This window comes from Choloepus didactylus, chromosome 5, assembly GCF_015220235.1.
Source record: "Choloepus didactylus isolate mChoDid1 chromosome 5, mChoDid1.pri, whole genome shotgun sequence".
Lineage (NCBI taxonomy): Eukaryota > Metazoa > Chordata > Mammalia > Pilosa > Megalonychidae > Choloepus > Choloepus didactylus.
The window spans coordinates 96,143,674-96,168,688 of record NC_051311.1 but is presented as its reverse complement, the minus strand read 5'-3'; the positions used below and the strand labels follow the sequence as shown (position 1 = coordinate 96,168,688).

The following is a 25,015-nucleotide window of genomic DNA, read 5'->3' as shown; positions in this document are numbered from 1 at the left end:
GTCAAACATTCTTATGGAAGCATTTCGTATGCTTCTTGTACTAAGAACACTGGCATGAGTGTTGATAAAATACATTAAAAAATTCCCTATGTTTATATAAAATTTCATTAAAATAGACCTATTTTTTCAATATACCAATTAATTTAAGATTAAAGTTCTGGGTTGGATCTGGGAGAGAGAGTAAAATTTTGTACAGAGATATAAAAGAGTCATTAATAGTACTATTACAACTGTTACTTTCCCAAGACAATCACAATTTCATACAGTCAGTTCTATCATTACCATATAATATGCTTGGATTTATTTGGTTCCAATAGAATGTGCATTGAATCTTCCCATCACCTCTTCACTGATACAAAATGAATCAAATTCTTTTAAGTTTTTCCTATTTCAATTACAATCCAAACACTAAAGTTTTCCCTTAAGGATTCTATTTGAGTTCTATGGTGATTCCATTGTTAAATTCAAAGCAAAAAAGTCTTTCAACAACTCTTCTTTGGTTTGCATTTTTAAACTGAACTCAAATTCTCTAAACTTTAATTTTATATGGATTTCAGCCTCATTAAGACATCATAAAAGACACCCATGGAACTAAACTAAACCTTCCACACACACACCCAACCCCCCACTACCAGTGAAGTCTGTTGAATTTGTTCCATCATTGAAACAATGATTCTCATTCATTAGTGTGGTCTGAACCAAAGTTTTCAAAGTTTATTAATAAGCATATATCATGTGAGACTAACCTGTTTACCCTTAATAATGATCAGATACTAAGTCTAACAAAAAATCAGAAATCTTTTAACAGAACTAATTCTTCATGTTAAATCTCTCCTTATCATTTGGTGAATTTCTAAGTCCTTAAACACCTAATACCAGTTTTCCAAGTCTCATATATACTCTAAAGTTTTTATACCATTTGGTATATTGGACACAAGATTTCCCTGAATCTGAAGAGTTACCAAAGTGCTACTTTACAATTAAAGGATCACCTTGCAGACAGATTTCTTTTTTTTATTATACCTTTCAGACTTTAAGTAAAATTACAGAACAAATGCTAAATCTGTTTCTTTAACAAAGGGCAGGCTTCTAGGAAACATTTTGGAGATGACTCATATATTCCTGGAGCATTTGATAGCTGCTATCAAGACAATAATGTCATGTGCTTTTAAAAAAAAAGGTGAACCTGTACAGATGCCACAGAAAAGATTACATTTTAATATGAAAACCAAATTCTATTTTGTATACTTTAAACAATATTTGACTAAAACTTTATTCTACTCAAAAGAAATACCCATCATTTAATTACAGAGTAATTCAGTGTTTCAAGTTCTGTTTTTCCTTTATCTCCTCTAATTATATCTATTGTTCCAAATTTCAGTTCTGATTTATTTCTTATTTTACTGCATTACTTTTCTCTGTAGTTTTACAAATTTGTATCATATGAACTGGATTAGATTCACAACCCCATAGGAAGTATGGGGAAAAATTAGCTTTGTTTTTTTCTTTATGTGCTAAGCACTCTCTGTCACATTAAATATAATTAAGTACCATTCATTCTACAATTCTTAGTTATTGTGGTGTAATTAGCTTTAGACCGTGATTTCCAGAAGTTTCACTGATGCTCATCATTGGTGTTCTTTTCCTTTAGTTCTAAAACCTTTTGTTCTTTATTGTTTTATTTGCTGTATTATAAAAATAAGACTCTTATTTTAATGGTGCCATCTGAGTTTCATTGTTTTAAACATTATTTCAATCATTTGGATCTTAGAAACATGAACCTGGATATAAACTAAAGATAAAAAAAAAAAAAACAGGGACTCTAAATGTGTTTATATTTATTGTAGCTAATCAACATTTTCAAATTTTCAAATGTTCCCACCTGTTCAACAAATGGTTATTTTGGAAGGCAATGCATTTCTTTAGCATGACAGTGGGAGAACTATAATGATTCTGACATTATCAAAAGCTTGTTACAAAAAATTGGTAAAATAAAATTTTGCACAGCAGAGCTTGCTTAAAATGTTTATCTACAGCAGACTGGAGAGAATACAATTTAATACTAGTAGACTAGAAAGTGTTGTTAAGGTAGACATTTGAGATAAAATTGATTTGTTGATTTATCATGTGTTAACAGGTTTTTTTTAAACCACTTCTCTGAGGGATCTTGGTTTAGCCACATAACCTCAGAGAAATGACAGCTGCGAAAGTAATTTTTTAAATTGTAAGAAGACACACAATTGTGATATCTCTTGTGTGATAGATTCACAGATAGGGAATAAATTGTATGTCAATAAACATATTCAAGTTTTCTTCCCTTTGTCTTTCTTTTAGGTTTAAGTAAAAGGAAGGAGGATATGAGACTTAGGCTGAATAAATAAATAAATAGTAAAAAAGTGTTTACTTTTACTCTTTTTGAAATAGTTCTTTATTTTATTTTAAAAATACATCTCTGAGGGTGAGTGGGAGAAGGTACAGGTAGCTGCAGATGTTCCTGAGTCACTGGCCATATTATAAATTCATCAAGTGTAAGAAATTTTGAAATTTCAAAAGACACACACATAGCCAATGTCTGTCCATGAATGTAATCAGCTAAATAGATTCTCCGGAATAATTATGCTAAGATTAACCAATAAGTCTCTTTATGATCACCAGTGATAAGAGAAGAATCTTGTGAACAATATACAGAACATATTCCTAAATAATGCTTTCAGTTGTTTCCTTTGTTTTATTGATCCCAACTTAAAACCATTCTTTCCTTTCAACAATAGTAATTTATTTTTATTTTGTGTTTATAAAGCTATTGGCTTTTCCCCAATCTTGTGGTTGTGTGAACATTTTTAATACAAATATTTTAAATTATTTTTCAGTAAAGTGGACAAAAAATATTAGGTAGGAAAGGTCTGCTTGGAGACTTCTCAATGTTCTCCTAAGTATAAATACTCCACAATAATTTGAAAGTTCTGAGACAAAGCCAATTATTTATAATGTTGCATTTATTTATAAAGAATGACACATGGCAACATCAAGTAGCTTTATATTAAGTGCCTTTTTCCAACAGGCAAAAAGTGCTTAGACAAATATTCTTTATATATTTGTTTGGTTGTTTTAATTTATCTCAGTTAACTAGTACATCCTAAACGTAATTCCAGAAGTAACTTACATAGAAAAATGCAAACCATTTGTTAAACCATTCCATACTTGCTTAGATGATAGAATGCATAAATGAGACTGAATAATCCTGTCTTGCTGAATATGGATCTTGTTAACTACAATGGAACAGTACTTTTCTAATAATATCACGGAACATTTTTGTATTCACTTTCTTTCATTCAGATGTTCTATTGTACACTTTGTAACACTTACATCAGCACCATGAGCAGTTTTTTTTTTTTTTTTTTTTTTTTTTTTTAAAGTTATTTACTCTTCCATTCTGTCAGAAAGGAAGGAGGGCAGTGGAATATTTGGTAATGTAAGAACTCCATGATACGTTTTGCAAAAAAATAAAAATATGCCTTTCCTTAAGTATTTAGGCTTATTTTCAGAATTCTATCTAATTATATATTTTTCTCCAAATACTTGCATGTAAATACTTCAATGCAGAATTTGAACCTAAAGTAGGATTCAAGGTGAAAATGTGATTTAGACTCCATCAAGATGCGGGAAATAACCATTCCATTTATTAGATCTTGGTGCTAATAATGTTGAAGTCATGGGTTGAATTCCTGCCTCAATATTTTATATCCCAATATAAAAAAAAAATGCTATTTAGAATTATTCTTCCCTTAGAAACCTTGAAATTTCCCTCTCTGACCAGCATTTTATATTCTATTATTGCTCATGCTTTTTAATACTTACTGAAACAGTTCTTTGATTTTACATGCCTCCCTCCAATTGGAGATAGCCATTTCAGCTGTGTTCCTCTTAAAATTCTGGAGTAGCCTGTCCCTCCTTCTACCTTAATTTACATTCAGCTTTCAACCCTGGTTATTTCTTTAAAGTTCTCTGTTTGTCAATGTTGTAATACACTGCTCCCAGGTGATTTCTTCCAAAGTGATGCTATTTAATGTCTTTTCTGCCCTTAGTGCTGATGCACCCACCTTGGGTAAATTCCCAATTTCCTTCATTCCCAGGTGCTGTAGAACAAAGCAGTGTATCTTTTTCCATTTGTTCACCAACCAATTCATGTTGTAACTCTAGCTGGGCCCACACTTATTTTACTTATTTCTAGTTTTCTACTGAAACATTCGAAAGGCAGCTGACCACATTCCCAATACCACATCCTCAACTGCTCCTTCCCTCCCAGCCCACCCTAAGTGACTGCCTATTTACAAGACAGTGATCAAACCTTCCTCTACTTCACCCAGTTTTAAGGAAGTGGTATTTCATTTTCATTTAAGGTTATTTCTGTCTTTGTGCGGTAATTTCTTCCTCCTTCCACACATTAAGAATTTCCTTCGTTAATTATCTTGTGTCTTTGCCATCTTCAAAATTCTCTACTCACTACTCTTGGCCAATAAAGATGTTTCTTTCATTTTGCCTAAAATACTTTCTTTAACTCCACAACCCTTTTGAATCCACATTAATAGCTATCTTTAAAAAACAAAAACAAGAACAAAAACAATACTTCTCAAAGTAGTCTGTATTCCCTGGCCTTATTTCCTTACCCTTTACATTCTCGTCAGTCAGTTGCAATTTAACTTCTCTACTGTGAAATTATCTCCCACAGAGCCCTGATAACCCCAATTCACAAAACTCAGAACTCAATAACTTTAAATCTCCTTTGTTGGCTACCATGATACGACAGCATATTCTCGTTTTTTGTTTGGGTTTCTGTGTTTTTTTTTTTTTAACCTCACTCCATTGAAGCTTGCCTTTTCTCTCCACTCCACCTAGTGAGTATTCATTCACTAGGGTTTTTCCTTGAACCTCTGTACATTTTAGTCTGCACTTTCTATTGGAATTTCATGTCAGGACTTAATTCTCACTTTTAGAAGAATGACTCCAAAATCCTTTTGCAAAGGATCCATACTTCCATGTTTCTGTTGTCTATCAATAACCTGAGCGCACTTTGGAAGACCTCTAAATTATTTCCCAAACTTATCATGTTGCCCATTCATCCCCAAACTTGTTTTCTTGTGTTGCCTTTCATTACGCACTCTCCCATTATATCAACTCAATATTATAGTCTTCTTTAGCTCCTTTTGTTCTGACCAATTCTTGCCCATTTTCTGAAAATCAATCTTGGCACAAAGTTTAGCTTTAGCTCTATCTCTGAAGGTGTGAATCTCTTATCTCTCTATTTTCCTACTGCTTCCATTATTTCTTTCCATTCTCAAGAAAATCCTATAAAATAGATATTATTATTTTCATTATATAGATAAAAAAAATGAGAACTTAAGAAGGTAATACAGTTGCCTAAGTTCACCTAGTTTGCAACAGAACAAAACCTTTCATTTCTATTTGTGTCAGTTTTAAATTAGATTCTGCATTCTAATTCTATGAGAATTCTCCAGTGAATTTCTATGGCCTACCAGAGGAAGGCAGGCCTGTGTGATGAATGGATGAAAGACAGAATCGAATCTAAAATACTTCTGTAAATTGTTCACAGCGGCTAGATCATAATCATCCATTTGGTATGTGGAAATAGAGTTGGAAAAGAGCCATATGAGTCAATGCCTAAGGAGCTTGTTTTTTATCTGAGAGCAATAGGAAGACATTGAGAGGTTTGACATATGGAAGGGAGATGTTAATACTTGGATTTTTTTTCCCCAAAGATCACCCTGGATACACTATGGGACAAGGATTTTATAAGGAGGAATGAGGTAGGTAGGCAATTAGGAAATTGTCACCACTCAGCAAATACCTGATGAGATTCTGAATTAAGGTAGAGATCACAAATTTGGAAGTGAGATTTCAGGGCATTAGGAGACAGAATCAACAGAACTTGGTGGCTGACTGCACATGAGAGGTAGGTGAGAGGAATGGCCAAGAGTGGAACAGGTAGAGTGATTATTTTATATGTGACATGCAGGGCAAAGTTTATGTGGGGGAAGGTGGAAAAGAGTAATAAGTCTAGATTGGGACATTCAAATTTGTGACAGTGGGGCTATATCTTAGATGAATATATGGGTCTGGAAGTTAGTAATTCAAACGAGAGCTATAGATGTGATGTTTTTGGTCCTCTGTCTTCATTACTTTTCCCTTTTTCATATGTCCAGCATATAAAGGCTAATTGTGTATTTAGCAAAGACATGTTTTTGAAATATTAATTTATAACAAATGGTTGTATGCATTACTACTTCCATAAGTAATGAACACTTAGATCTCTGCCTACCTATTTATATCTATCTTCTTTCTATCTATGTATCTATGTATTTATCTATCCACTGAAATAGGCCTATGTGGGAAAAATCATATAACTCTGTATTTTAGTTTCTCCTTCCTTTTATAGCCTAAAAGGTATGCTAAAAAGATAAGACAGATGACATACTTGTTAAAATACTTTTCAAAATCCAAGAATGCTCATACATTGTTTTAAATATTATCAAATAAAACAAGTATAAAATTGGAAGTTGAAGTAGTCAAAGAAAAGCTCATTAGAAGGAAAAGATAATTTATAGCCACAATGTTCTATCTATATTGACATAAATGAAACAAACTTAGATAATTTGGCTGATGAGGAATTTCACAAACTTGTGATGCTTACTATTACTCTATAACAGAACTAGGTACTTGGATAAAACCAATAGTCATAGAAATATATTTGACATCACATGCTTACTGACATGATGCACTTTAAAAAATGCAATAATAATATATAGGCTAAAATTTCCATTGACTCTAATCATCAGACAAATGCAGAATATTGAGCAATAATTAAGAAAATTGTCCTGGACTTTAAGAGAATGACAATCTCATGTCAACAAAAAAAACAAGTAATAACAACAACAACAACATGACAAGGAAATTTTCTAAATTAAAAGAGTGTAAACAGCATCAGACCCAATGGAAATGTGTGAACCTTGATTGGATCTTGGATCCAAGAAATAAAAGAACTGTGAAAAACATCTTTTAGAACAGTTGGATAAATTTGGATATGGATTGTGTGTTAGGTAACATTTTGGATTGATATACATTTTCTTAAGCATGAAAACAATATTGTGGTTATGTAGAAAAGAGTTCTTATACTTAGAAGAGCATTTTGAAGTATTATGGGCCAAGAATCTTGATTGTTTTCAAAACATTCAACAAAGTGAAATGTAACATATGTACATATACTTATGCATATATGTACATAAGTGTATATATGTACCTATATATGTATATTTATATGGATATGTATAGATGTGATGTGTGTGTATATATATTCATGTATATATATGGGAGAAAGAAAACAATATGAAAAAGTATTAATAATTGGTAAAGGTGAAAGTTACATAACACAAACTTTAAATGTACTATTTTCCAAACTTCTGTAGGTTTGCAAATTATCAAAATTAAAAGTTTTGGAAAAACAAGCACACAATGGATTAATATTCATTTTTGGACAAAAACATAAAATTCATCAGCCAACAAACTGTTTCTTAGTGATAAAAATCAAGGTGGAATGGTATAGACAAAATTTTAGAGGTTGAAGGGATATCAGATATTGTCTACAATCTTACATCTTCATTTTTAGTATTTTACACTGATGAGCAATAGATTACATATTTTGGCCAGGATCACAAGGCAAGCAAGCACCACAGGTGGAATTGGAAACTAGGTCTCCATACACCCAGCTCCATGCTAGACATTCAAATCTATACTGCTATGTAAATTCATATGGAAGGAATATTGGGTTTGCAAAATATGTCAATATTTGAGTGGGTGAGTCTCATCTCATTCTCTATAGAAATTATGGCTGAGTCATATTTGGTGAAAAGATTTCTGTCAGAGCTGATGGTATTTCCCAAACCGTTTCTTTCCAAAATTAACACAATGATAGACTCTAGAGAATCTAATTAAATGAAAAACTAAATGTGTATTAGACCAGGTTTTTTTTCCCTCAAATATTCGAAAGGTGCTGAATATTAGCCAGTTTATGATTCAGTTTCCTACTAAGTGCAATTGTTAAGGTCAAAATGAGAAACGTGTAGTTCTGATGCCAGGCGTAAGTGAAGCAATACTGTTATCATACTGAAAAATAATGTTAAAAAGCCTAATTCTCACATTCCCGGTACAGAAGGCCAATCGAATCTAGCACGGATGGAAGCAGACAGGCTGTCCTAGGTCACACAGTTATTTTCTTTTGAAACAAGCTTTGAAGCTGCGCATGTTCTTTTGTACACACTTGTTCAAGGTCATCAAGTTCTGCACCTATTGGCAGAGAAGTGAGGAGTTGGGCATAAAAAGCGTCAGGAATTACTCTTTAACAATAGGAAAAGTCCACAAAAAACAAAGACGTTAGATCTTCACATAGAAATAAGCCCGCACTTTCAATTAAGAAACTTCTTAGAGTTAATCAGAGAACCTCATCAAGCAGAAAAGAAAATACTTCTCTTGTTTTTTGCTATTTCAGGATGTAACAGTGTTGGCTCTAGTCCTCTGAGAGGTTAGGGTGCACTTGCGTGGGCAGCAAAGTAGATTGCATTATGAGGAAGTTGGAGCCTGGCAGAAATGGGCGTTTCCCGGTTGAATAGGTACTGGCACAACCTCGGACAGAACTTTTAGATTAAAATCCAGGGTTTATTTTTCCACTTCTCACTCATTTATTCATTCATCAGCTGTTACAGAGTACCTACAATGTGCTCGTCTCTTCCATGTAAAGGAAAGTTGAAGATTTTTTCTCTCCTTTCCAGAACTGGGTTTTTTTTTCACTCCGGGCTATCCAAGCGGGAAAAAATAGGTTGTCCGGGCACCCTTCTTCCAGGCAGGTCTATAAGATGAAGACTTTGGGACCCTTTTCTTTTTAAGAAGCAACAAACATATGGGATGTATTATAGTTTTCAACTACAGAAGTTCTGTTTGTTTTCTTTTCATATTTGTTTAAGCATTCTTTGTAGTTTCTTCTCAGATTATGAAGCTTCCCTTTTATTTCTATAAAAACATATTAAACACAGTTATTTCACATTCTGTGTTTGAAAAATTCACTTTCTGAAGACGATCTGTATCTATTCCTGCTGTCTATTGTCTACACCGGTTCTCACTCAAGATGTATTGTTTCCTTGTATTTTTGGTATGATTTTTGACTATGATTTATTCATTTTCATTGAAACTTGATTTGTGGGGATTCCTTAAGACCTGGATTAGACTTGAGTTCCTGGAGAAATTATTTACTTTGTTTCTACAAGTGCCATTGAGTATTAATGGCACTTGTAGATCACTTTAATGGCACTCAGGATCACTTTAATCTTAATTCTTTATCTGAAGTTATTAGGATCACAAGATAGTGCAAATTCCGACTGAAAAATCTGGGCATGGGCTTGTGGTTATAAATTCTTAAGGTGATATATTCATATTTGTATACAATGTTCCTTTAACAAGAGACAGTCATAAAGTTGCATGGAAGATTGAATGGATGCCATATGAATCTAATTAATATTACAGAAGGTGATATTCAGAGAATGGGAGAGAATTAATATTTGAGGAGAAAACATCTGAGAATGTTTCAGAATTGTTGGAAAATCTTTTTTCATAAATAAAAATCCCATTTAATTCTAAGCACATGAAAATGAAATTCCTATCTAGACATATAGTAAAACTGTGAAATCCTAAAAAGGGATACTATCTTAAAAGTAGCCAAAGAAAAAGGACATTAGATCAATGACTTAATTCATTTTTGGCAGCAGTGGAAGCTATAAGACAGTACAATTGCATCTTCAATGCACTATAAGACAATAACTGTCAACTTTATATTCTCTACTCAAATTATTTTTCACAAATGAAGGAATAATAAACTTACTTTAAAATAAACAAAATGTGATGGATTTGATCTCAAATGACACTCGAGAAAAAATGACCAAAAATGTAAGGACGGAGATCAAAGCAGTAGTAAGCAAAATATTGGAAAATAAGTGAACAAAACTAAGCAAACATTGACTGTGTGAAACATTACCCTGTGGCCTAATTTGTGGGGAAGAGGAAAACAAGCTAGAACTAAAATATTGGATGAAATTAATATATAAATTAGGAATAATAATTTAAGATAAAGTGTTATAAGGTGCTTCTATTATTCAGATTGAAGATACATATATAAATTTTATACATTATTAAATAAACATGTTAAATTTTCCAGTGTGTCCATTAGAAAAATAAACATAGAGCTTACATCTTCCAAATGAATATAGAGCATGAAAAAAATAAGGAATAAGGGAAGAAAAGATAATCATTCAATAAAGAGGATTAACAAAGCCAAACAAATATGGCTATTTCAAAAGATAAGACAAAACTCTGGCAAGATTAACCAAGAAGAAAGGAAGCAACAACAGATGATATTAAGAATAAATAAAGTGACAAACACCTGTATCAGAGTAACTCTGATGATAAGAGAATGTTAAAAAAAACAATGCTAATAAACTTGAAAACATAAATTGAGAAATTACTTGAATATGCAACAAATGAAAAGTGACTAAAGGAAAAACAGAAAACCTCAATATTTCTATAATTCAGGAAATTGTATCAGCAGTTAAAAACATTTGTGCATATAGATAGCACCTCTTAGGTTTTAATATATTGTAATAGCTGGAAGTAAATACCTGAAACTATCAAACTCCAACACAGTAGTCTGGAATCCTGTAGATGATTGTGTAACAATGTAGCTTATAAGGGGTAGCAGTGTGACTGTGAAAACCTTGTGGATCACACTCCCTTTATCTAGTGTATGGATGGAGGAGCAGAAAAATGGGGACAAAACTAAATGAAAAATAGGGTGGGATGGGGGGGGTGATTTGAGGGTTCTTTTTTACTTTTATTTTTTATTCTTATTGTGATTCTTTCTGATGTAAGGAAAATGTTCAGAAATAGATTGTGGTGATGAATGCATAACTATATGATCATACTGTGAACAGTTGATTGTACACCATGGATGATTGTATAGTATGTGAATATATTTCAATAAAACTGAATTTAATTAAAAAAAAATTTGTGCAAATCAAACCTCAGAGCCATGTTGCAATGCAAGTGAGTTCTCTGAAATGCTCAATGAATGGATCATTTCAAAATTACTTAAATTCTTTCAACAAATTATTCTCAATTTACTTGATAGCCTTGATAACAACATTTGACAAAAACAATGACAGGCCAAGCTCCCTCAGAAATATTGATACTAAAGCCAAAACCAATTATTAGCATACTGACTCCAGCTATGCATAAAATGTTAAAAATGAAAGGCAAGACAGAACTGGATTAATCTCCAGAAATGCAATGTTGAAATACTCTTAGAACATCAATTCCTGATATTTGCCATATTATCAAACTGAAGGAGAAAAATCATGATTATTTCATGAGATTTGAAACTTTTCTTAAAAAGATAAATATCTTTATCCAATCCTGATAAAAACTCTTATCAAACTATGAGTAGAAGGAAATTCTCTAAACCTGGAAAATAAAATCTATAAAAACTGATAGTTGTCATACTTAATTGTGAACATTTTGTTTTGATGACTACAGGTAGTGAACAAAGTTTAATTAGGATTAATGGGTTTCCTGTTAAAACAGCAGACTCTAGGGTAGGGCAGTTTTCTGCCCTTGACCTTCTCTTCAACCCTCTCATCAAGGCTTTGGCTGAAGGTGGATGAGGTACACATTTCAAACTTGAGTTAAATTCTGAGTTTGGAAGGATAAAATGACAGATAACAAACTAAAAATTCCAAGTGATCTCAACTAGCAGAAATGCTTGGGCCAATTTAGCAAAATAGATTTTTTTTAACAGAGATGTATTTAAGTTCAAAATTAAATATACCCAGGTGGTATGTGAGAGAATTTGCTTATTATGAGTTGATGTGGAAAAAAAAATTAGGGAAAGTCTAACTACTACAAGCTTAAGATAGGTAAAAAGTGTGATAAAAATATGAGGAAAATCAAGAAAAATGGCAAACTAATCCTGGCCCCTATTAAGAAAAGTGTTCTGTTTAAAAACAGCAATAAAGAGTGAAGCAGTTCTGGGTTGCCTCCTTCACCTACTACATCAGAATGTCAGTGCTGTTTATAAATCCCCTCTATCTATTTCACGATTTTCAGTACCAATTTTAAACATGGACATGGTATTAAAGAAATGGAACATATTAAAGTTGAAGTCCTTTAAAAAAGATGTGAGAGCATTCTTCAAATAAGAGAAAACACTGAGAGCTCACTGTATGTTATAGAATGTTTTAGGTATTTTAGTTTCCTTAATTTAACCCATCCAAACCCTAAAAGTAGGTATCAACAACCCAATTTTATATAAGAGCAAACTGACTCAGGGAGATTAAATTTGATCAAGACATATAGGCAAAGTCAGAAATAAGTGCAAGCCCATGTTTATTTATTTCTGAAACATGACTATGCCTATTCCATTTTCCTATCCTGAGTTCAGACTGTTTGAGGGAATGCAATGTGGAAGAGGCAGAGACTTTTGTTGATGTTCCAAAAGGAGAAATAGTGAGTGGAATTGAGGGGAGTCAAAGCAGGTTCAAAAAGGACTACCCTAAGAATCCTTCATGCCAACATTCTACCTATGGTTCACAAGCAGATATCACACAACATGTGCATGAGAGTACACTGCTTTCAAAATAATTTATAAAATGAAGTTTGATGTTTCAGCTGTTGAAACCATTTTCACATTCACATTACCGGTGAATACCTAAAAAGAAAGCAATGTGACATAGCATTAAACCAGGAGTCAGGAGACATAGTTTCTTTGTGCTAAGGTCAATGATCCAGGACTTTGGATGAGTATCATAATCTCTCTGGACTCATTTTCCTCATACATAGAAAGAAGAGCTCTGCATACTTGGTTGATTTCTAAGATTTCTTCCAATTCTACAAGTATGTGCTTTTTAAGACCACCTACCAAAATCTTATGTATGATTAGAAGACAAAGTCTGTATTCTCATCTTGCCCATTTTAACAAGTTTTACCAAAGGAACAATGAAGTCTTATGTACATTCATTTGAAGTTCAGTTAAAGGTACAGATATCATGTAGCTTTAAAAATAATTGACAGCTTACTATATTTTATGGAGTATTTTATAGAAGGATATTTTAATATCCTTAACTTAATCCTCCTAAACCCTGAGAAGTAGGTACTAACAATCCAATTTTATAAAAGAGGAGATCAAGACACAAAGTCAAAGTCAGAAATGAGTGTGTGTGAATTAAAAGGTGGAATAAAATCCCTAATTTATTCTTATTAACAATAAAAATAATTTGAGTAGCAAAGTATGAATTAATTATAAATTTAAATATTTATTTGAAGCATTATCTACAGCAAAGAAATAAATGCATACCCTGTTAACATTCCCTTGTTACCCTTTGATTCCCAAATTAATTTTAGTGATGACCATAATTTGGAAGGATGAGACAATTTTAGGACACTCTCAGCATATGTGAATGTGCTGTTTTGGTGTCTGTAATTGGCTCTGCAACATGATATAATCCTGCAAGAATGGAATGCTCCTTATGAACTAAAACCTAGAATCACTGTGAGAATGGGAATCAGTAACTTATTTCTGAAATAACTTTGGAATGGAGTCCCAAATGATAAACACATGAGATTTTGGAGATATAGCACTAATAAAGGAAATTTAATTGCTAGTCAGATTAAGGTGTCAGATTTTCTCTGAAGTTTGTTTGTTTGTTTCAATATTTCTATTCTGGTTATACAAATACAACATCAAATAAACCTTCAGGTACAAGTAGTCAAGTTCCTACTGAGTCCCACTGACTTCCCTCCCAAATCCCATAATCCTACAATAAGTAAAAATGAAAGATATTTAGAGAAGTGAGATATTCTTCAAATGTGTCACCCATGGAAGATGGTGCTGTAATTTCTAACATTCACTTCTATTGTTGGAGATTTTAAAAGAAAACTTATCAAGGGCAGCTTTATAATCTTACTATAAACAGTCCTTTCAAAGTGTTACACATTCTGGAGGTCTGAAATAGCTTATTACCTAAAGCCAGCAAACCAGTATATTGTGAAAAACTCACTGACTTGCTTTGCCACTCTCACAAATAAATAATGCTCATCCATGTGAAATAATATAGTCAGTTGTCTTCTGAAAATAGATGAGGTGACATTTTAATGTGATTTTATTTTATTCTCAAATTGTTTCATTCTTGAGCCTAGTAGCCCCTATTGAATTAGATAATTACGCCCAATCTATCAGCTCACGTTTGATTATGTTAACTAACATCTGTGTAGGAAATATTAAGAAATTCATCAGCTCTCTTGTCAAGTTTCACTCTCTTTATAGACCAAACTTGCATAAAACCATAATGAAAAGTATTCTAGAGGTTTATCATCACCAGGCAGTGAAACATTATTTCACATACTTCACCACTTTCGTATCCTCAATATCATATATGGGGCAGCTGTTTCAGAAAACTGCATAAACCAGATATATTTAGATATGCCTGGGGCAAGACAAATTTGCTATGAAATATAATTAAATTTAGGCATATCTATATCTGTTAATCATGTCTTAGGAAAACTTTGCAAATTATGCAAATCAATTTCTATGAGAAAAATGATATATAGGACAAAGAGCAAAAAATTTTTTTTATGATTTATGAGTTTAAAGAATGGATTTGCTTCATTAAGATCTTACTATAAATTAGGCCCTGTTTTAAGTGTTTGGGATACATCAGTGAACAAAATAGGCAAAGACCCCTACCCTTGTATTTACATTTGCTAATGGAAGAAAGACAGGAAACATTTAAAACAATATGTAAATCATTTAGAAGCATGTAGAAAGGATAATTGTTAAGGAAAAAAAAGAGAGAAGGCAGACTAGGAAACACCTGGTGTTCTGAGTCTTTTAATTTTAGTCATTCTAATTGGTGTATAATAGTATCTCATTGTAGTTTTAATTTGCATTTCCCTGAGGACTACTGAGGTTGGACATCTTTTATGTGCTTATAGGCCACATGTATATTTTACTTTGTCAAATGTCATTACCTTTTTTGCCGATTTTTTTATTGAGTTGTCTTCTTATTATGGACTTGGAAGAATTCTTTTTATATCTGGATATTATCCTTTGTCTAATATATAATGTTGTAAATATTTTCTCCTAGTCAGTGCTTTGCCTTTTCATTTTCTTCACAATGCCTTTTGAAGAGCAAGCAGTTTTAACTATGATAGAGTCCAATTTAGCAATTTTTTGCTTTTTGGTTGGTTCATGTTTGTTTTGTTTTGTTTTTGTCTTATGTAAGAAAAATTTGGCCAGTTCAAGGTTTCAGAGACTTTTCATCTACATTTTCCACTAGAAATTTTGTAGTTTTAGTTTTATATATAAATTTATGCCCCATTCCAAACTAATTTTAAGTTATACTGTGAGATGAGTTGATGTTCTTTTTTTTATGGGCCTCAATTACTACAGTGTCCTACATGTAGGGTTTTACGCCTCTAATAGGATATTAGACTTATCTTTAGGAAACTTTGCAATGATTTTTAGATTCTTGGATTCTGAGAAAACATTGCTTAAGCTTTGTATTTTGCACTATAGTTTGCAAAGAATTTCATGCTTACTGTGTCATTAGTCTCCAAACAATCTTATAAGATAAGTATCCTCAGTTTATAGATGAGGAAATTAAGAGGCTACACACACACACACACACACACACAGAGAGAGAGAGAGAGAGAGAGAGAGAGAGAGAGAGAGAGAGAGAGACAAATCTCAAACCTAGATCATCACACTTCATTTCAGTCCTTCTGGGTTTTCATTTTCCAAAGAAATACTCCCTAATGCTAAAGGAGACTCAAGAAATATCCTTGAGACAATGTTAGAAACAACCATTGATTTTTAACTAAAGATTCATATTTTCTTTAAAAGATCATGTGACTTATTTTTGTCTATATTATGTATACAGAATTAATATCAAAATAAAGTTTTAAATGGCCTATCAACTAAAATAGATGTTCTAGATAAATGCAGCAAGCTGCTGCATGTTGTTACTGCTGCCCCCACCACTGTTCTGGGCATGTATTACCCATTTTGAGATGCCACCACAGGATTTTTAACCACAGGCTCCTTAGATTTGCTTAATGTTATTAACAACCTTCTTTTATTTAAACAGAAGAAATTAAGCTGTGTGCCAAAGTAAACATGATGAAGACCAAAGCCCATCCTTCCATCAGAATAGGCTTTGAACTCTTCTGGAAATAAAGGTTTATAGCCTAATGGGTTTTTATCCCCTTACTATTTAACCAATGGAATACATGGGTAGACATTCTGAGAGAATGAGAGTGATCTAGGGACGATAAAGTTATAAACCATTTTCCATGAGTGGCAAAACTAGGAGATACAAAGCTTTCCAAATTATGTTCAAACACAATGCTGGAGATCTTCCATGATAATATATTCTGCTGTCTTTAAAAAGACACACTCCACTTTGAAGCCAGGTCTCTTTCTGGATCTTGCATAAATGAGTGGGAATTTTATTCTTTTCTGCTATCCTGGAAAGTATACAGCTAATACTTTTTGGTACTTGACAGAGAGATTACACTCCTTCATTACATAGGACACTTGTCTGTTAGATTTACCAATGACAAAGTGATAGTCACATGTTTTAATATCTATATGGATTTGGTGTATTTGCTGACAACACTTGCATCTTTCTGTTGCAGGAGCAGGAGAATCTGGAAAAAGTACCATTGTTAAACAAATGAAGTAGGTATACAACTATTTTACATGTTTAGTATTTGATGATAATATTGATGTTGATTATTTGATGTCTGGCCATTCTTAAAATAAATACTTTAGGAAAAAAACTGATTGCCTCTTTTAAATTGCAGGGAGTGGTAGAACTGTCACATTTCCTGTGCAAATATTCCTCCCACCCTTTTACAGAAGTATAACAGATGAATATTTACATTTCTATTTTTATTTTACTTCTTGTTTTTCAACAAAATAAATACCAAAAGCAGTATTTGTCTTTTTAAATATATTTATCTAAATACATATCAAATATATTGCTCTTGGAATGATCTAGGGTTTTAATATTGTGGTATGTAAACCACAAACATTTCAGAATATGTCAACCAATGATCTTTTTTAATTTATGAGAAATCAATAATTTTAACCTCATTGGCATTTTGCCTACCTGGGAATGAAATGTATATTCGAAGTTATGACTATCATGTATTTCAATTGATTTTTGTGTTTATTTACTCTACTTCTTTTTCTCTTGACAATGAAACAAGAGGCCTTAATTTTTAATAAGGAAAAAATTAACACAAAACTACTCTAATTCAACAATGTAATGTTTAAATGAATGAAATGGTGATTGAGAAGTGAAGATCAATAGGCACAACCAATGACTCTGTTACTGCCAGAGAATTTTAAAGGATCATAGTTGCTCTAATGGAAGAATGGTAATCAATTTTGAGCTTATTAAAAATGATGTATTTAAGGACTTTGTTCTTTGAAGCATATTATATGAGGGAGTGCCCCCAGTCAGTGATGAAATTGTCTGGTTACAATCCTAACCTCCAGTTTTTTCTTCTTCCGGTAATGTCATGAAATTTCCCTATCACCTAATATTTAAGCCTCACTTTTGCAATCTTTTGTATACACCAACCCCCTAAAGCTATTATTTACTAAGTCACCTACGTCTGCCCCCAAAATTTTGACCTTTCCTCTTATCCCTGAAGAACAGGACTCTTTTATCCTGTGTACTCATCATTCTACTCTTGAGTTCCTTGGCCCATCCTTTCACCCAAGTTATCTCTCTCTCATAACATCACCATAGTGTTCACCTTTTTTTTCTTTCAGGTTATAATGCTTGAATCCCTCATATCCTTTTTATCTCTCCATTCTCTATAAGCTTAAATGCAGTAAACAAAGACATAATAATTTGGCTACACAAAAATTAGAATGTTTACCTATATTAAACCATAAATAAAATTAAACAAAAAATAGAAAGCTAGAAAAAATCTATAATAAATATGATAGATTAATAATTGCCTATCTTACTATACAAAGACCCATAGATTGCTAAGAGAAATAATACAATGCCCAATATAAATGTGAGAAAACTATGAACATTCGGTTCAGTTTACTAGGGACAAAAATCAAATAGCCACTGAATACATATTTTAGTATAACTTCACTAATTATAAAATAAATAAAAGTTAATGTTATAATGACATATTTATCACCTTAGAAAATTAACAAACTATATTTTTCAAATAATATTATCGCATAATCATGAGATTTTGAAAAATGAGTGTCTCATTACTACTTGCAAAATTATGTATTACAACAAATTTATAGGAAGAATTTTTGCAGTATACACACTGAGCTGGAAAGAAATATATTTATTGATCTATTGATGAAAAAATACATTTTTAAGAATATTCAATAATATTGTAATTTAAAGCTCAAAAAGGTTTATATCAGTCTTATTTATAATAATGAAATATGGGAGAAAATAAAATACCTTAAATTAAAATAAACCATTAAGAAAAGATTGCTGAATTATGGAGTATTCATACTTCTGTGGAAATTCTATGCAGCCATTATAAATGATATATGAGAAATATTTAATATGGGAAATACTTTAACTGAAAATTTGGGATACAAAACTGCATCATATAATCACAATTATGACATAATAGATACATTTTTAAAAATGGAAGAACCTATACCAAAAGTTCAAAGAAATTTGTTCTCAGCCATTAGATTTAAGTTATACTGGTCCTTCATTTTGAATATTGCTATGCTTTTCACATTTTATATAATAAGCCCATATTAAAAAAGACATGTTTTCTCTAGGTACTACCTTATCCCTCCTTTCATTTCTCAATAAAGTAGCTCTCTTTAGTTTCCCACTTTTCATTTACTCTTCAACATTTATTTCATACTTTCACACCTAGAATGTCATGGAAACGACTCTTACAAAGGTTGTTATTATTTCATAATTGCCATTTTAGGCCTTATTTAATTCCACTTACACTTTAGGCCTTCTCTCTTAAAACTTTCCTTCAGTTTTTAGGATGGCTCTCCCTCCCAATTTCTCCTTCTAACTCTATCTTCTTCACTCCCCAATTTTTGACTACGTTTTACACGTTCCTCATGTCTGTACTAGGTCCTCTCTTTATTTACTCTATACCTTTATCAAATGAAAACTGCCAAAGTCTAAAGATTTTCAATATTATCTCCAAGCTGACTGTCCATGAATATTTCTTTGAAGCCCAGAAATAAACTCTGTCTAAACTAGGGACAAAATTATATTCACCTCTATCATCTATGAATAGCTCCAAATCAGAATAAATGACATTAAAATTATCTCCCCACCTACCCTCCATTCCTCTACTATTAATTACAAGGACACCATCCTCCCAAGAAAGAAATCTAGGTGAAATTATGCTGACTCCTGACCCTCTTATCAAGTAACGGCAAGTCTACACAATTTAGGCCTTCAAACACAGAATTTATTCTCATAATTACTGCCTTAGTACAAAACCCAAATCACTTCTGACCTGGATTAATGTAATATCTTTCTAAGTAGTTTTTTTACCTACCTACTCTTCCTTTCAATGCGTTATCCACACTGCCACCAACTAACCCCTTTTAAATGATTGCATCTTTTCTCTGCATTGAACTCTTCACTGATATTACTAGGTCCAAACTCCTTGCTATGATACATCAGACACTTTGGAATCTTGCTCCAGCCTAACTTTTCATCATTGGGTCCCATAATTTCCCCCTTCCTTCCTTCTGCTTCAGCAATGCTGAATATTTATAATTCTATGGACTAACATACTATATGAGGCAGTAGAGCTTGGTGGCCCAGAACATGGGCTCTAAAATCAGACTAAGTTTGTTGAACCAGGCATCTACTGGACAAAGTTGGGGTAGTTGCTTAATTTATCTGTGTCTACTTCTCTTACCTATAAAGTGTGCATGATAATTTTACCTACTTTAAAGGGTTTATCATACGGAATAATGAAATAAGACATATAAAGGCTTACAACTAATACATACTATGTATTGAAAGCTTGATAAAAGGAACATTCTATTTGTTCATACTAATCCTTCTGCCTAGAGTAACATCTTTCCTTTTGACCATCTGGAAATAACCATCTTTGAAAAACCAGCTGATGTATCACCACTCCCAGAAAGTCTTCCTTGGTCCCTTACATCCACTCCCCAATAGAGCTTATCACTTTTCTCATCTCTATTGTCTTTTACTATGTGCAGACTCTGTTGTTAAAAATTATTACACTGTATTGACTCTTTTCATGCTCTTTCTTCCTCTAATCCAATACTCTTCTATAGAATTATCTGTGATAATAGAAATGTTCTATATCTGTGCCGTCCAGTATGGTTGGTAGCCACTACCCACACATAGCTATTAAGCACTTGAAACATGGCTAATGTGACTGAGGAACTAAATTCCTAAATTCTTAATTTTATTTAATTTTAATTAATGCATCTAGGAGTTACAACATTGAGCCAGAGCAGCTCTAGTCAATCTGATTTGAGGTAACAGATTTGTATAATTCATTTATCTTCTGAGCCTAATGCAGTATGTTACAAAAAGTGGCTAGTAAAGTTTATTAATTTAAACAGACCTAGAAAACAACTTGTAGCTAAAGAGCTCTATATCACAAAAATTTATTTATGCAACTCCTAGAGAAATCATTTTGCTTAATGTTCTTAAAGTCTAACTTCAACTGGACTCTTTTCCCTGTTTTTATCATTTTGCTTTGTGATTGATGTTTCTACATCCTTTGATGAAGGGATAGGGGTCAGAACTTGTTCCACTCAGAGACCCTAAATTCTCTCAAGTTTATTCTTAATTACCACTTTCATTTAGTAAGTCAAATACTTTTCCAATTTCAATTTTTGACAGGAAACTAGGTTTTCTTTAATGCACTCCTTTCTAATCTATCCACTAGAATATTTTACTGCATTTTTCCTACAGTCTTTGCCTATTTAATTAATTTATTTAATTGTTTAATGTCGTGAGACAATCATGGTCATGTTTAAAGTAGAAATAGAGCAATTATTGGTAATTAAATATAAGAAACATTAAGTAATAAATATAGACATCGCTTATACTTCTTTCACTTCAGAATCCTTGTATTGGAAGGTTTTAGTTCATTGGGAGGCACTCTTTTTTTGTTTTACTGTTTTCTGTTTTTTTTTTTCCTGTGCTCAAGTATAAGTCCATATAAACAGAATACAAATGCTTATTAATATGACATCCAAAAATGTTGCCTTAAAAAACACAAAGCACTTCAAAAACAATAAAAAAATACAAAACAGAAAAAGAGCAGGAACATATGCAGTAAATATGCAATAAAGTGTAATTAGCACATGCAAAAAAATTAAATATGTAATAGGTCAATCTATTTTAAGCTCTTATTCCCAAACTATTAGTAAAACATTGACTTCTAACTGAATGAGTGGAAGGAAGAGAAGAGTTCAGCCAATAAAGTGTCTGGCAATTTAAACTTTGAGAACTCACTGGCACGTACACAGAGAAGTGACGAGGGATTTAACAACAGGCAATCACCTGCATTAAAAAAAAGATGCTTTTGTTAATGCCAAAAATAGAAAGCAGGCACTTCTATTTTCCAGTGTGTCTTAAGAGATAGGAAAAGACATGAAATTTCTACTAAATTACTTCACTTCCTATAGAAATCATGTTGTAAACAGCATAAAAAGTTCCAGAACACTGTACATTTATCTTTGTCCTGGGAATCTGGAAATTAATTCTCCTGAAAAGGAGTAAGCTTTATAAGTAATATGTTCATGATTTGCCTATTTTAAATAAGTGGTTTAGCCAGAACGAATACTTAGTTGTCTTCCTATTTGATAAGGGAAGCTCAGGTAGAAAACATTGTCCTCAATGATTATGATAATAAAAATTCAAAGATGTAAAATAGTTCATATTTAGCACACACATATGGACAAATTCTTCCTTTTTAATACATACAGTAGTTTTATTCAAGCAAATTATTGTTGATACACTTTAGCATTACAATCGTTCAACTCACAAAAGCCTTTCATGTTTAAATTACAGGATCATCCATAAGAACGGTTATAGTGAGCAAGAATGCATGGAGTTCAAAGCAGTAATTTACAGTAATACTTTGCAATCCATCTTAGCTATTGTGAAAGCCATGACTACTCTTGGGATTGATTATGTAAATCCCGGAAGTGCAGTAAGTATGCAATTAATGACAATTGTAGATGCTACAATGGAGTTTGAGCCATAAATCAGTATGACTTAGTAAGTTTGCAGTACCAATCTATATCATTTTTTAAAGAATATGAAATATGTATTTTTGAACCATTGATTCTGATTAGTGTAAGATTTTCTATTTCCTGTCAATGAAACTTTTCTTTTTGAATGTATGCTATACTATTATTTAACATTAATTGTTTTCCTAGGGGTCAAATCTAATACCAAAATAGAACCATGCAGTTAAGAAAAATAGTGCTCATGTTTGCTAAACACAACAGTGGTTATTGTATAAACTCCAAACTGCAACATTTCCACATTTACTTTCTTACTATCGTTATGAGTCATTTTATGGAGACATCTTTCATTTTTAATAACACAATTACCATTAATATTCAAATGATTGCTACAAAGATTATATGGCAATAGACATGTGTATTTTATAATGTTAAATTTTAAAAATAAAATAAAAATTTTGTGATTAAATAAAATGTTTGAATACAATATATACTCAAATAGTTATAGTTTGGGTTATAAGGTAGCATATGAATAACTCCATTTTTTCTCTAGTTTGCATTTTCATAATGTAGTTATTTCACTCCACTTACTTTAATACAATTTATGTGCAAACATATAAAACTATTTTAGTTGGTAATTAAACATATAGTATTTTCCAAAGAATAATAGTTGACTGCTACCACCTCCTCTCAAAAATAACAAAATTGTATATAATCCATGGGAAGAACTCACCCATTTCTATATGAGCTTTCCATGAGCAGTTCCTTACCTCTGGAGTATGTCCATTGAACTGTTCCCAATGTACTTCTTAGATACCTTGGTATATGAACAATAAAAACAGAGAGGAACAGTATAGTTAGTACAGATAAAATAGTCACATTTATACTCCCCATTTCTATCAGAGCTTGGGGTTAGACCATGTAAAGGACCAGTGGAAGCCACCAAGATTGAAAGAAGTGTCTTTCATGCAAAAATTTTGAAGGTAAAAGGTAAATCCCCTTCAGTCCTGGCACTTTTACACCAGAGAATATGGAAATTCTAAGTATGTCCTTAGGGAAGATAGTTTACAAAGCAGGGAACACATGACTGAAGAGTCCTGCCAGGCTCTCCTATTTCTAGCTTGCCTCACTAGGTTGTTCTGGTAAATCACCTATACCTCTGGCTGCAGTTTCCTTATGATATGTAAAAGGGGGTACATGGAGGAGGTGAACTCCAAAGTTCTTTCCTTCTTTACTATTCTATTCTTTAGCAAGCATGTTCTGATTAAAGGGTAGTTTAGTTCTCTCTCTAATCCCAGGCTTTTCTTGAGAACCTAAGATTTGAAACTGTCCTTTAAAAGATGACCTTGTTCAACCTCCTTATTTAAAGATGAGAAAAATAAGGCCTAGAAGAGGATTGCAAATCACTTGTGTTAAACAGCTAGAGTTTAGGTTAAATCTCACTTCTCTTGACTTCCATTCTAGTGCTTTTTCCTATGCAATGGTTTTTAACAAATGCTTCTAATGGTTAGAAATACATATATATTTTTAAATTTTCTTTCTTCAAAGTATTAATAGTTCTTTAAATAGATGTGCCTTCCACATTTCTTTGAGAATGGCTTAATGATGTTCTATTTTGCATATGTAATTTTCCATATATTTGTGTCACTGAAGTTGGAAACCACAGCCTTGCCTCAAACTATTTATTTAATATTCTGTGAGATTCATACAGCCCAACGTCTGTAAATCAGTGATGCCAGTTATCTCTAAAGACTTGAAATCTGTTAGGTAAGAGCCTTAATGACTTGGCATGCAGATAAATTTAGAATGGACTCTGTACATTGCTACAACTATGCTAATCGAAAAATAAAAATAAACATAATGTATTCAAACTATAGATCGAATGGTACAAACAAAACAACTCATTGTACCAAGCAATTGTCACGGACTTCTCAGAGTAGCTAAGTCCTCAGGTATCAAAACAACACGGTTGTCAAGCACTACGTCACATATTTTAATTTCAACTGATGCAATACACATTCTTTAGTATTTGGCTTTAAGATTTATACACTCTCCACTGGCTTAAACTGTTTATTCAATGGATTAATTGCTGAACACTGCCTATATGTGGCTTTCAGAGTTCTGAAAGTCTAGGACTTTCTATTTACCTTTAGATTTGTTATTTACAAGTTCATATATTTTTACATAACCATGTACACATCATCACTCAGATTACCACTCAAAAAGAGAAACAGTCCTGATAGAAAATTTAGTATAGCTCAGTTACACTCGTTGTGTAAATTTGGACAAGTCACTTAACCTAAATTTCAGTTTTTTCAACCACAAACTGTTAGTGTGTAGTGCTTTCCTCATTGACTTACCATGACTATTAAAGGAGGAATCAAAAGCATAAGTAAAGTAGAATGTATGCTCCTGGTAAATATCATGTATTATAATTTTTCAATAATAATTTTAAATATAGGCTCATTTAAAGTTATGTATTGACATCTACACAAGTCCAAATTCACTTTAAAAGATTATTTCTCCATTAAACCATTATTTATAAGGCAGACATTTGGTTGGGTACTGGGGATACACTGAGAGTTCAGCAGTAAACAAGATGGAAATAGTATTTACCCTCAG

The 25,015-nt window shown here is 32.3% G+C and overlaps 1 protein-coding gene across 1 annotated transcript in view; it reads left to right on the top strand.

The window, feature by feature from the left end:
- GNAT3 (G protein subunit alpha transducin 3) overlaps positions 1–25,015 on the top strand; it is a 48,183-nt gene that overhangs the window by 1,368 nt on the left and 21,800 nt on the right. The window contains exons 2-3 of the mRNA XM_037836514.1: positions 16,807–16,849; positions 22,215–22,356. Coding sequence (XP_037692442.1) covers positions 16,807–16,849; positions 22,215–22,356 — 185 coding nt within the window. The remainder of the gene's footprint in view (positions 1–16,806; positions 16,850–22,214; positions 22,357–25,015) is intronic.